This window comes from Peromyscus californicus, unplaced genomic scaffold (genome assembly GCF_007827085.1).
Source record: "Peromyscus californicus insignis strain IS unplaced genomic scaffold, ASM782708v3 Scaffold_20__1_contigs__length_68692818, whole genome shotgun sequence".
Lineage (NCBI taxonomy): Eukaryota > Metazoa > Chordata > Mammalia > Rodentia > Cricetidae > Peromyscus > Peromyscus californicus.
In genome coordinates, this window is record NW_026294503.1 from 10,384,577 (window position 1) to 10,397,824 (window position 13,248).

Consider the following 13,248-nt stretch of genomic DNA (forward strand, 5'->3'; position numbering starts at 1 on the left):
TAATAATTTTGATACAGATTAAAATCATCCAAGAACAGCCTTGGAAAAGAGACAAAAATCATAAAAGTCTCCTTAAAATATTAGTGTAGGGAGGTCCCTTGGGAGATCTTCCTTACCATCTAGTAACTATTTACTGACAATTTTCAAGGGTTGCTGTGCAAACCCAGGACAACAGAGCTGTATCTTATATAGATACTTAAGATGCCAAACTCTTCTCCCCCAAATCCAATATTCACTAAAAGAATATTCTGGATGACACCAGTCAAATAAAGCAGATGATACTTCACAGAGTTCTGTGTCCATCTCACACTTTGAGGAGTCACATCATGATCACACACTTTCCACTTTTCATGGAGGGATAAGTATTGAAGTGAAGCTGCCTTCTGGGACACTTTCTACCACAGGATCCACTGCTCTGAATGTGAAACTCCTTTGAGAAACCCATTTCATCTGACAGTAACCTGCTTAGTTTTTCTCTTCCTATGGAACTAGAACATTTTGTGAGCATTATCAATTTCTCCAACTCTATTCTATCATCTAAATCCTCCTCCTCCTCCAGCATAAATTAAGTGCACAAACTTCAGTGTGTTCAGATTGTGAAGGGATATTTATATGTATGCACCAGTATACTTTTTATTTATAATTATATGTACACAGTACCTTTCCTTTGAAAAGACACTATTAAATCAATGTTATAGTCTATAACTACTTATTTTAAACTGTGGTATAAGTCAAAATTTTACTCAACTATGTTAATGAACATTTGGACATTTTTTCTTATCAGTCCTGAGCTCTTTCTTATTCTGCCTCCATTTTTCTTGATCCTTGTGCTTTTACATTTTTTGGGTTTGTTTCACCATGCTGCTATGTATCTTTTTACACTATCACTAATATTATGGACACTTGGCAAGAAGATATAAGGGCTACGTGTTAATTATTAAATGTCCTTACTAAACAAGTTTACATAGTTTATTCCTGGTCTCTAAAAGTCTTATATAGAAGAAAAAATGCTAGTCCTATGAAAATTATGTCTAGGTATCACAGAGAGGCTGACTGTGCATAAAAAAACTGTTGTTTCCATAGCTGCAGGTTAATAGTGAAAATGTTTGCCAGACCTCTTAAAAAATATCATTGTATCAGCTTAGCTACTTCTGTGTAAAGACAACATGAGTCACACTGGGATTTTAGTAAAACTGTAATTCTTTCAACAAAACCTTCTCTTGCTGCCCCTGGCCCTGGAGAAAATCACAAGTACAGCTGATGTTCAGCCCAGTAGCTGGAGCAGTGCCACCGAAAGCCCAAGTGAGCACACCAACTCGATCCTACTCTTCATCCACACCATGGGACAATCCCAGGCATCAGAGGTGGACAAAGGGCACTTCTAAGAATCAGTAGTAAGGGATTTGTAGGTAAGGCTTTCTTGTCTTACAGAGAGTAGGGCAACATTTCCCATAAAGGGGACACACTACCTCTGGCAACATTTGTGTCCTATTAAATGTTGTTTTTATTTTGGATAGTCATAAAATGGTTTTACATCTTTCACATTAAAATCAAACTAGCTTACTACTGAGTAAAATTCATAAAAGAAAGGCACTCTGGAATTTTCCTCTTTGCCTTGTTACACAGTGGACAACAGGCCTTTGATGGCATATGCAGTTGAGAAATTCTTTTTATAAGTACCCATAAAAAAGACGAGGACATCGTGCTCCCGACTATAACTAAATCAGTCTGGTAGAGCTTCTAGATGGGAACCTCAGAGTGACACAAAGGTGTAGCTTCTTTCACTTATTCACTCACTCAGTGTCCCCTCTGGGCAAGCAAGAAGCTTATCAAGACAGACTTGCAATGACTAAGAAAGGAAATTGTCATATTTCCCTCCCTTGTATTCTATAAGTGCTTTGCTCTTCTTAGATTTCTGTGTCCATGCCCATGCCCAGAGCTCTGCTTGGTTTTACCACCTATAGACTTTATGATCCACATACACACCACAGGAACCTGGTTTGCTATTTCACATTTCCTCAGATCTTACACTCTGCTATGTAAGAATAAACAAACCTGGAAATAACTAGATTGCTTAAAAACAGCAACAACAAAAGATGCACTACCACTGGACACAGTGGCATAAACCTGTGATTCCCACACTCAGAAGATGGAACTTCAAAAGACCCTGGGTTTCCTAAGACACTATCTCAAACACACACACACACACACACACACACACACACACACACACACACACACACCAGTACCACCACCACCAACAACAACAACAATGAAAATTGTACTACCTCTAACTGTAGGAGCCAATGTTTATCTTCTGTTCATTTTCGAAGAACAAGAAAAAATTAAAAAAAAAATTTAAAGGTGTGATAGAAAGGCCAAGAAAAAGACATTTCTCAAGACACTATTAAGGCCCTTAAAAGAGGAGTTTTAGACACACTACTGCCAGAAATTTTTAGAAGGAGGTGCATAGTTATAAAACATCAGCTTTATATAACAATTATAAAATTAACAAAGTTGCAGCTATGGATAACTATTCAGATTTACATTCACTACATCTATGTATCCAGAGTACCTGGAAACAGTGTGATTTATTTAATTGAAAATCACCACTACCACAAATCACTAATTGCTCAAAGAAATATAACAAAGTATTTAGCAGAACATACAGAAAGGCAAAAGAATCTTCAGAGAAAAGCTTCATTAATGACATCTTTTTAGACAACGTGTAAGTCACAGAAGAGATGTGTTTTTCTCTTATCCTCTCTTCCAATGATCCTTGAAGTTGGCATGTAGAAAGCAGACCACATAAATTGCAAATCAAATGTAACAAAATATAGAGAAATAAAGAACATATGTCTAAAGCCTATTTTCTTGACCCTGTCCTACTGAAAATGTGCTTATTTCCTGTTGTTGGTTTAATCCTTCACAATTGGCAGCCATCTTTAGTTCTATTATCCAATGCTTAGTCCAGATGATGCTGTCAGTTTATATACAGAAAACAGGTATTAGTGAGGTCTTATTCCTGTTAACTTTTAAAAGTATATTTTATAGAGATGAAAGTTCCAAGTTGCTAAGTAACATTTTCTTTTGTTTTCCACTAAGTTAAGAACCACTTTTGACGAAGAAAAGTGGTGGATCACAATCCTCCTAAGATGAATGAATTATTTCCAAATTGAAATAGAAGGTCATAATAGACTTCATGTTTATATTTAACTTGCTTGCATATTGCTAAGGAAATATGAGCACGGCTCCAAGAATTCCACTCTAATGAGCTAACAGTGAGCTGAGGCAGTCAGAGCACCAAATGCAGAAAGCCACTGAGCACCTGCCAGAGCATCACTTCAGAGGATGACTACTGAAATGTCCCAGAAAGAAACAAGAAAATGATGTTAGGCATAGCGTAATCATAGGTAGGGCAATGAATGTTAAATGTGACTCAACACACCAAGCAGGTTCATCCAAAAGCTGACCCTCAAGGACTAAATACTAAAGGGACTATCTTGAAGCCACATACTCCCCCATACTGAACACCAACAACACTACAATTAAAGGAGAGGGGGGTCTTCATAGGATAAAGGAGAGGGGGGTCTTCATAGGACGTGAGTTAAAGCACAGCTAGTTCTACAGTGCTTCAGGATATACGAAATATGACCTCTGGGTTTCACCTCACTAGTTATTCTACAAGGGAAGGTATCCGGAAGGAATGGTATTGTATTTTAAAGTACTAGGAAAGAAATCAAATGATATTTCTGAATGTAGGAATAGAAAGAGCTGAAAGTTGCATAAATCACAATGCAAGACAGTCATGGCTTCAACTTTAAGCTTCACTACAGGAACAAGGAAAAGACACAAGAAACTCAGGCTTCCCAGGCAGCAAGATTTTGTTCCTACTCTACACTCTACTGCTAGCAATTTGTTAAGAACCAGTCAGAGCCTCACTGGCACTCACTGGGACCTCCTCTTTCCCAAAAATATTGTGGGAGAATCGAGAATATTAAAATAGTCATTGAGTCAAGTATAACAAATGTATCTTTGATCTTCACATGATCACCTTAGCTTAGATTTGTTGTGGAATATTTGTTTAACTATGCAAAGATGTGCTGCATTTGTTTATGTTGCAGAATATTTAACTATGTAAAGATGTGCTGCATTTGTTTATGTTGCAGAATATTTGTTTAACTATGCAAAGATGTGTTGCATTTATTTAACTATGTAAAGATGTATTGTTGCTTTATCTTGCCTGTCTACGGCACCTATTGGTCTAATAAAATGCTGAATGGTCAATAGCAAGGGAGGAGGTATAGGTAGGACTTCTAGGCAAGGAGAGTAAGTAGAAGGAGGATTTTAGGTTCTGGGGAAGAAAGAAAAGTAGATCCCAGGGGCCAGCCAGATATGGAGGAAGCAGGAAAGTAGGACATATAGAATGAAAGGTTAAAAAAAAAGTCCTGTGGCAAAACATAGATGAGTAGAAAGAGGTTAAATTAAGTTAAAAGAGCTAGTGGGATAAGTCTAAGTTAGGGCTGAGCATTCATAATTAATAATAAGTCTCCATGTCTTTATTTGGAAGCTTGTTGGCAGCCCAAAGAAAATTCCAACTATGCAGATTTCTGACCAAACATCGCTTTCACTGTTTTCTGAAAAGTTAGCACATCTCAACCAAAACCCTCCTTCAGTGTCCTGCTTTACTTTTCTGTACAGCTCATGTTTGTGCATGAAATTATATATGCTCAACTATTTACTTCCTTACTATAGTTATTCTTTCTAAGAAAAACTCATGAATTCTTTAAGCAATAGAAAAATAGAACAATAAACACTCGTCAACAAACATCTAACAAAACTTGCTGTCAGAGCCAGAGAGATACTTAAACAAGTAAACATACTTGCTATACAAGCCCAAGAATGTGAATTTGCTTGCATAAAGGTAGGAGAGAATTAAGTCCACAGTTTTCCTACCCCCACACACATACTACTACTACTACTACTACTACTACTAATAATAATAATAATAATAATAATGTTTTGAAAGACTAATATTGAATATACACATGAAAGAACATTTGCTAATCTTATAAGTGTAGGAAATTATACATACTTACAGATAACAATATCTACTATTGTACATGGGTATCTTCCAGCACCATACTTTAACAATTTGATGTTGTGCTCCCACTGATCACTCAAATATGTAATAGCCCATTTACCTTTTTCTCTTAAAATATTGCCTAGTACACAAATTAAACTGGATTCAAAATTCCTTCCATTCAGAGTTTTGGTCTATTACTACAATAAATTATTACCAGCAGGATGAAATCTATCACTCAAGAGGTGGGAAGGGATGGCTGTATCTGCAACAAATAAGATGTGACTTTTTAGGGGTCTTTTCTTCTTCCCACTTTTTCCCAAATGTACTGTTAATTCATTGGGTTGTCCTTTTTCCTCCTGGAGTTTCTTGTGCTCCCCCTTTTATCCTTTGTTTCTCCCTTACACTTCTGCTTTTTGGAAGGCATGTTACAGGTAATACCTACATTTAAAACAAATCCTATTTAGTCTTTGAAGGTTAATAACACAACATTCATTTTTTGGAGCAGGAGAGCGAAAGTCACAAGAAGACTCAGCACATGCTCAAGGCAGCCATCACCAGAAACGGGATCAACTCCATGGTCAATCTGTGCTCTTGGACCCCAGTTCTTTTTCTTGTCTTCTACGTGGTAACCATAGACCACACCTGTTCCTTTCAGCAATTAATCCTACAGTGACTGGAGTTTAGAAGAAAACTGAACCTTAGGGATCTCCTGCATCAGTACCTTCAGTTTATAAAGGAGGAAGTAAAGGCCAGGGGGGTTAAGCGACTTGTCAGGGGTCATAAAAGTTACAAGTTGACAGGATGTAGACACCCAGATCACAGACCAAACCTCTAAAGGCTGATATAAAAGTCCAAGAAACCTTACCTGCTCCATCAACAATAAAAGAAAAGGAAACTGACCAAAAAGAAAAGTTTGGAAAGGAAGAATGGGTACTTCAGTACAAATACATCTACTAAAGACTGTATCATTTTCTCCTTCTATTCCCCTCACAAAACAAATCAGCATGTGATGGGTAAAGAAAGAAATAGGGTAGGCCATTATACCAAGATATTTTTGTTATTTTTACTTTTGTAGTTTTCATTTTATCATATTTAATAGTTTTCAGTGTAACAGCTCACCTACTTAGCAGCCATTCCATGATGCTGACCTCTAGCTCGGGCCTTTCCCTAATCAAAAGCAGCTGATTTGAATGCGTCTGCGCTCCAGTGTGAAGGAGGCGAAGGCTGCATTTGAGCGCAATCAGGTTAAGATTGGCTCCAATGGGAGAAAAATCCCGACATATGTTGAAAAGATCTGAAAAATGCCTGTATTCCCAACCTGATTACGACTTACATTTTTGCATGGTTTGTCAAAGCAGATCACTGAAATCAAATCAAGATGGAAGAGGGGATAAAGTGGTTTTCTTCTCCCTTCTTCCTAATCAGCGTGACCTGCTGAAGAAAGGGACCTTTCCTTCTCTCACCTGGGGCAAGGTGGGACTCTCCACTAGAGGTTATGCCAATTTTTAGCAACCACTGCCCAAATTCCAAAAATAATTTCTTAGTTCTTACATCCTACATTTGTAAATAGAAGTCATTTTGTTACAGTCATTACTTTCTACTAATTTATTTTCCCGTAAATCAAACAAAACAAAGTTTCAGCATATCTTTGAAACCCTGTTATAAGTAAACACAAGCGTGTTTACTATTTGGCTAAATTTAGACCAAAAAAAAAAATTAGTGAACTGAAAATTAGATAGCTACAGGGATTAGAGCAATGCTTAATGGATAAAATATGGTTAAAGCCTAAATACAATTTAAGCTAGAATCTATCTCTGATTTCTTTGTCAGGAGAAGAAAATTAGCAACTCAGGCTTAACTGATTTTTTTTTGTAGCACAATTTAAATTATCAGTAGAGTCAAGCATATTCCATTAAGATGGTAACTGTTGGTAGTACAAAGAACAGAGATGTAATAAACATGGCTAACATATCCTCTGTCTAGAAAATTCTCAATCATGACTGAGGTCAGGACAAAATAAAAGGCTTGAAAGGGGTTAGAGGAGTGTTTGGGCTCTTCTTACACATAAGCATGTTTGTTACAAGAATATTTTCAGTTTAATTTTTGCTATTAATGTAAACCACAATTGCAGGACCATGTTGCTTGAAAAAGGAATGGGGGAGGGGCTATATAAACAATATACAACAAAGAACGTCTTTCTTTTCAATACCTGAATACATCAGGTTTGCTTTTAGGCAAAAGGTTGCAGGTTAAATGCTCTCAGCTATCCAAGAAGTAGCTTATTAGTTTTGTAAGAAAATATTTTCTTATATTTTGACTGAAAAATACCCACTTTAAGTGAACAAAACCATCCTTGTTAGTGCAAAGCAGACCCAAAAAAACTTTGTTTCAAAGGCCCAGTAAGGAAAAGCAAGACTAATTCAAGAGGAAAAGCTGCCTCCTCCACAGGAGCTTCTGAATCTGGATCTAATAGTCCTCAGAGGCCGGCTGGAGTCTTCCAGTCTTCAGAGTTTCGTCTTTCTCCATGGATCATAGACATTCTCTACAAGGCAGCAGAATGTGGATATAAACCCCTTGTAGCGGCTACATGTTCTCTCTCTGGGCTAGAGTTAAAAAGTTGAAAAGTTACACACTAATAAGAGAGGGGGGGAGAGGCAAACAAAAGTTTGGATTATTTTACAAGGCACTTTTCCAAACACAACTTTCTTTTTGCTTTGGTTTTCTATTTGTACGCTTTATAAAAAACAAAAACAAAACAAAAAAAATCTCAGTTTCATCCGCAGCAGCATGGCTTTGGCTAGTGATAGAACAGACGTCAACAGATGATTACTGCTCTAAGAAGCACACTCACACTGTGGGAATTCCACATCGAGAAGCTGGTGAGACGGCTCAGGTGGTAATAATGCTTGATGCACTAACACAAAGACCTAAGTTCCTACACGTAAGTCAGGTATGTCAGCAACTCCAGCCCTGGGGAAGGTGCACACAGACAGAGGGCCCTAAGGCCTTGCTGGCCAGCCAGTCTAGTCAAAATAGTGAGTTCCAGGGCAATAAGAGACCACGTCTTAAAAAAGTTGGAGACATTAAAGGGAGATGGCAAATGTTGACATCTGGCCTGCACACGCACACCTGTGTACACATACACATGTGTATTCAGAACACACAAACGCATGTACACAAGAACTGCATTTTTACCTCATTCTGTGTTGTCCAACACCTCACTAAGTACCCATCTCCTAATTTCCAAATGAGCCTAATCTGGCTATTATAGAATAATGACTGCAAATCAGTATAATTATTACAAAGAGTTAAAGACACACACACATGCCAGTAGCTGTTTTCTACAAATTATTATCAAAACAAAGAAAGGGGGCTAATTGTGGTAACATTAAGACAGGGTGTTTCTTCCCAGTGTTTGGGTAAGTTTATTTTAAGTTGTCATCTCCAACTAGTAATGATGCAGATGATTTTACAGTCTAAGCACTTCTCAACTGAAAGTTCCTTCTGAGCAACATCTGCAAAGGACCGATTTCACAAGAACCAGCTTTTATGGTACGTTTGAAAAAACATGCACACTCACACACACAAAAGAAATCTCATTTTAGGAAGCACATTCATATTCTTTCAAGCTTTTTTTTTTTTTTTCAAGACAGGGTTTCTCTGTGTAGTTTTGGTGCCTGTCCTGGATCTTGTTCTGTAGACCAGGGTGGCCTCGAACTCACAGAGATCTACCTGGCTCTGCCTCCCAAGCGCTGGGATTAAAGGCGTACACTGCCACCACCCGGCCCTTCAAGTTATTTTTAAAATATTACGAAAGCAAATTAAATGTTCACTCTACATGCATCACACTAAGTATTTGTTTCTGAAGTAAAGTTTTATCTCCTCTCCATTGTTAGTGTCAGGTTTTCATCATGGACAGATAAAAAGCATTTATTGGGAGGAGGGAGGGGAGGGAGGGAAGAAATTCAAAGAGCACACACACAGCACACGGGAGTGATTAGTTAGACCCACCTCCTGGACAGTGCCTCATGGCCATCTTGCATCGCCTGGACTCAGCAATGGTTGGACATGGTATTGTGTCTTTCGCTGGCTTTTTAACAATCTGCCGTGTTCTGGTTTCCAGACCCCATTTAAATCCACATGTGCGGTTGTTTCTGCTACATGTTCCCCATTCACTCCAATGACCAACTTCACATCCTTCTGATAAAGATTTAAAAAATATAAACAGAAACAGCAGTTGGGTATCCACTATTCATTCGATATAAAACTTATACAACTATGTTTATCCATTACCTCCACCATACATATAAAAAATAGTTCATGTAGCCTACAGGATCTGAACTCCTCTGTCTAAAACTACAGTTGTTTGAATCATAGAGTACTGACAGCTAAGACAAACAAATGCCATATAAGTAAGGAAGGAGCCAATGCTTTCCACTTGTCACATTTTTGAAGGGATACTGCTGGCCAGTGCTAAATGCAATACTCTATCATCTCTAAAAGATGGTCTCTAAACAGACAAAACCTAAAGACAAGGCGCTGTCTTCATGCCACGGTGGAAGCCACCATCTATCAGACTAATTTTGTATGCCCTACCACAAATCCGTAACTGTGTTTGTTTTATTTTACAAGTACTAGGAGGTAGGCAAGAAGATCAGAGAGAGAGAGGAGAGAGGAGAGAGAGAGAGAGAGAGAGAGAGAGAGAGAGAGAGAGAGAGAGAGAGGTAGGCAAGAAGATCAGAGAGAGAGAGGAGAGAGAGAGAGAGAGAGAGAGAGAGAGAGAGAGAGAGAGAGAGAGAGAGGTCTATTCTGCCTATTCTATCTATTCTCTATACAAGTACTAGGAGGTGGGCAAGGAGTTCAGTGTGTGTGTGTGTGTGTGTGTGTGCGCGTTTGTTCTGATTCTGCCTATCCTATCTATTCTTGTATTTCTTAACTTCTGTTCCCTGTGCCATATAATACAAGTGTGAAAATTAAGACATCTGCATATATATTCCTAGTTATGGAAACATTTAATTTCCCTTTTGTAAGATTATGGAACAGTGGTAAAGATAGGCATAGGACATTAAAGCTGTGGAGAGTTCCTCTTCATCAACATTGCCACTGAAAAGCTCCTCACATGAATGCATGGGGACCCCAGCCTGGAGTTCACACATGATGCACTGTGATTTCAATCTCAGTAAGCATCAGAGTCAATTCCATAACTTTTTTTTAAATCCATTTAAAATTGTTACATAGGGTAATGCACAGGATTCTGTCATAGAATATTTTGTACATTTCCATTTACAATTTGTAATGGGTGTGATTTTTGCTTCTCAAAAGCTAAAATAGCACTTACATGTTTTAGTGGTTTTCATTTTTCAATTGAGTGATAAACTGCATATACAAATTCACACATAAATACAATTACAAATTAACACATTTCTTTTAAAAACCTCACTTTTAAGCTTTCAGATACATATAACTGCAAAATGGTTAAGCAATATTTCTAAAGAAAAAAATGTCATATTTCATTTTAAGATCACTCCATTTAAGGGAATGGGAAGTATAACTGATGATTCCTAACTCTACAGCATATCAATCAGATGTATAATGCATCTAGTAAAATTTGAAGGAGATGGGCATAAAATTACAGTTAAAATCAAGTCTACATATTTGTCAAGTGCAGCCATTTTACCTGTTAATCAGTGGCACAAAAAAAATCCCACAGTACTTTATAAACACTGAAGTATAAAGTTCATATGAAGTTTCTAAAATGTGTGATTATTTTTTCACAATATGTATGTTAAAGATCTACAGCTCTAAAATTCAGCTAACACCAAAACTATTTTAATTGAACTTTGTTACATGTAGTCAATCATCAAGAAAATATATTTGGGCAGAAAAAATATTCTTTCAATTTTTTTTTTTTTTTTTTTTTTACACTGATGGTTAAGCAAGAAGCCCCATGGTTCATTGATTTGCATGGCTAAAGCAATAGAATTGGATGGCATGATAATGCTTGGAAGTTTTGTTTTTCTCCTAAATAAAATGCTTTTCTCTAATAGTACTGTGGTGGTTTAATAGGTTTGGCCCCCATAGACTCGTGTGTTTGAATGCCATAGGGAACTGCAATACTAGGAGGTGTGGCCTTGTTGGAGTCAATGTGGCCTGTTGGAGGAAGTGTCTCACTGTAGGAGCAGGCTTTGAGGTCTCATATGCTCAATCTACACCCAGGACATGGTTCCCTTCTGCTGCCTGTGGGTCAAGATGCAGAACTCTCAGCTCCTTTTTCCAGCACCATGTCGCCTGAACACTGTCATGTCCTCACCATGATGATAATAGACTAAGCCTCTGAAATTGCAAGCTGCCACCACAATTAAACGCTTTCCTTTATAAGAGTCACCATGGTCATGCTGTATCCTCACAGCAATAGAAACCCAAACTAAGGCAAGTACCAATAAATTATTAAGATAATACAAAATGAGTATATTACAGATGTTAAATTTTATCAGCATTTAAGTAGGCTAACTCAGCAAACACATAATTAGCAAATTTTGGAACAAATTTACCCATCATCATGATGCCTAAGCTATTTAGAATTAGCAAAGAACCAAAAAAATCTTTGAGTTCTAATGAGCAATGGAACTCATTTACTTTTAGGTTGACTATACTCAACATGAGTATTTGCACAAACAGGCAACAGAACCAAGCTCATAGGAACTCAACGAACTTTAGACCAACAGCTATGGAATCTGCATGGGACTGGACTAGACCCTCTGCATACAGGAGACAGTTGTGTAGCTGGGTCTGTTTGAGAGGCCCCTGGCAGTGTGATCAGGATCTATCGCTGGTGCATGAGCTGGCTTTCTGGATCCCACTATCTATGGTGGGACACCTTGCTCACCCTTGATGCAGGGAGGAAGGGCTTGGTCCAGCCTTAACTGAACGTATCAGGCTTAGCTGTCCCCTCATGGGAGAACTTACCCCTTTGGAGGAGGGGATAAGGGACGAGTTGGGGGAGGAGGTGTGGGAGGGATCAGGAGGAGGCATGAGATGGGGATCTGTGGTTGGTATAAAAAATGAATTTAAAAAATTTTTAAGCTGGGCAGTGGTGGTGCATGCCTTTAATGCCATCACTTGGTAGGCAGAGGCAGGCGGAGCTCTGTGAGTTCGAGGCCAGCCTGGTCTACAGAGTGAGATCCAGGACAGGCACCAAAACTACACAGAGAAACCCTGTCTCGAAACCGCCTCTCCCCCCAAAAAAAAAAAAAAATTAAAGAAATAAAAAAGAAAGTGTAAAAAAAAACCTAAAGTTGAAAACAGGGACCCCATAAAGCACTTGAAATATATTCCCATAGAAAATCCACAATCTCCTCAGTAAGGGTAATGTTGTATTGACAAATAATATAATTGCATATTTTTCTTTTCTTCTCTTAACTAATACAGAATATATATTTTACAAAATAAAAAAATTCAATTGGATAGTTGAATTAAGATGTACTCACCTACACATTCCATGGTCTCATCTAATGGTGCAAAACCATCTGGACATTCATCAAAGCAGCGGCCTCTATGCAAATAAAAGCCTACTTTGCACTTGGTACAAAAGTCTTTGCTAAAGCAAGAGTCACAGTTTTCTATTCTGCATCCTACAATTTTAAAGAGAAAGAAATAGTTAAAGAATGTTGTACATTTTACAAATCACATTATATAAATTCATTGATTACCTTAACCAAAACACTAATGATCAGAGAAATACAATCTCCAATGTCTTTATTTTCTTATGTTAGAGTACTCTACATCACTCCTAATTCTCCCAACAGCATACCACATTAATAAGTGAAGTCAGAGTACCAGCAAAGGGCCTGAGGCAGCAGGAGACTCCAGAGATGTTTGGAAGTCCAAATGGGATTAAACTAGATGATTATAAAGAATATCCTCCTGCTACAAAGTACGTCACCTCTAAGACTGAAATCTGTGCTGCCTTTCAACGTTCCACAATGGGAAACAGAGTGGGAACTCTAATCAGCATCTTTTGTTTTAAGATAGTCAGTGACTTAAGAATTCAAATTTCAAATTATTTTTAAATGCCTGGTGCATTACCCAAAGCACTGGTCAATGCTATCTTCTTTTTTATTCAGAGAATGATGTGACATGGATAGGGGAAAGGAAGGACTAGG

General features: G+C 37.9%; 1 protein-coding gene across 4 annotated transcripts in view; it reads right to left on the reverse strand.

Annotated features, from left to right (window-relative positions):
• Positions 1-13,248, reverse strand: part of Rspo2 (R-spondin 2) — a 165,084-nt gene that overhangs the window by 54,198 nt on the left and 97,638 nt on the right. For 3 of the 4 annotated variants that reach the window (XM_052747737.1, XM_052747739.1, XM_052747740.1), the window contains 2 exons: positions 12,574-12,717; positions 9,098-9,286 (listed from right to left, as the gene is read on the reverse strand). In XM_052747737.1, coding sequence (XP_052603697.1) covers positions 9,098-9,286; positions 12,574-12,717 — 333 coding nt within the window. The remainder of the gene's footprint in view (positions 1-9,097; positions 9,287-12,573; positions 12,718-13,248) is intronic. The other variant, XM_052747738.1, reaches the window with a different exon arrangement.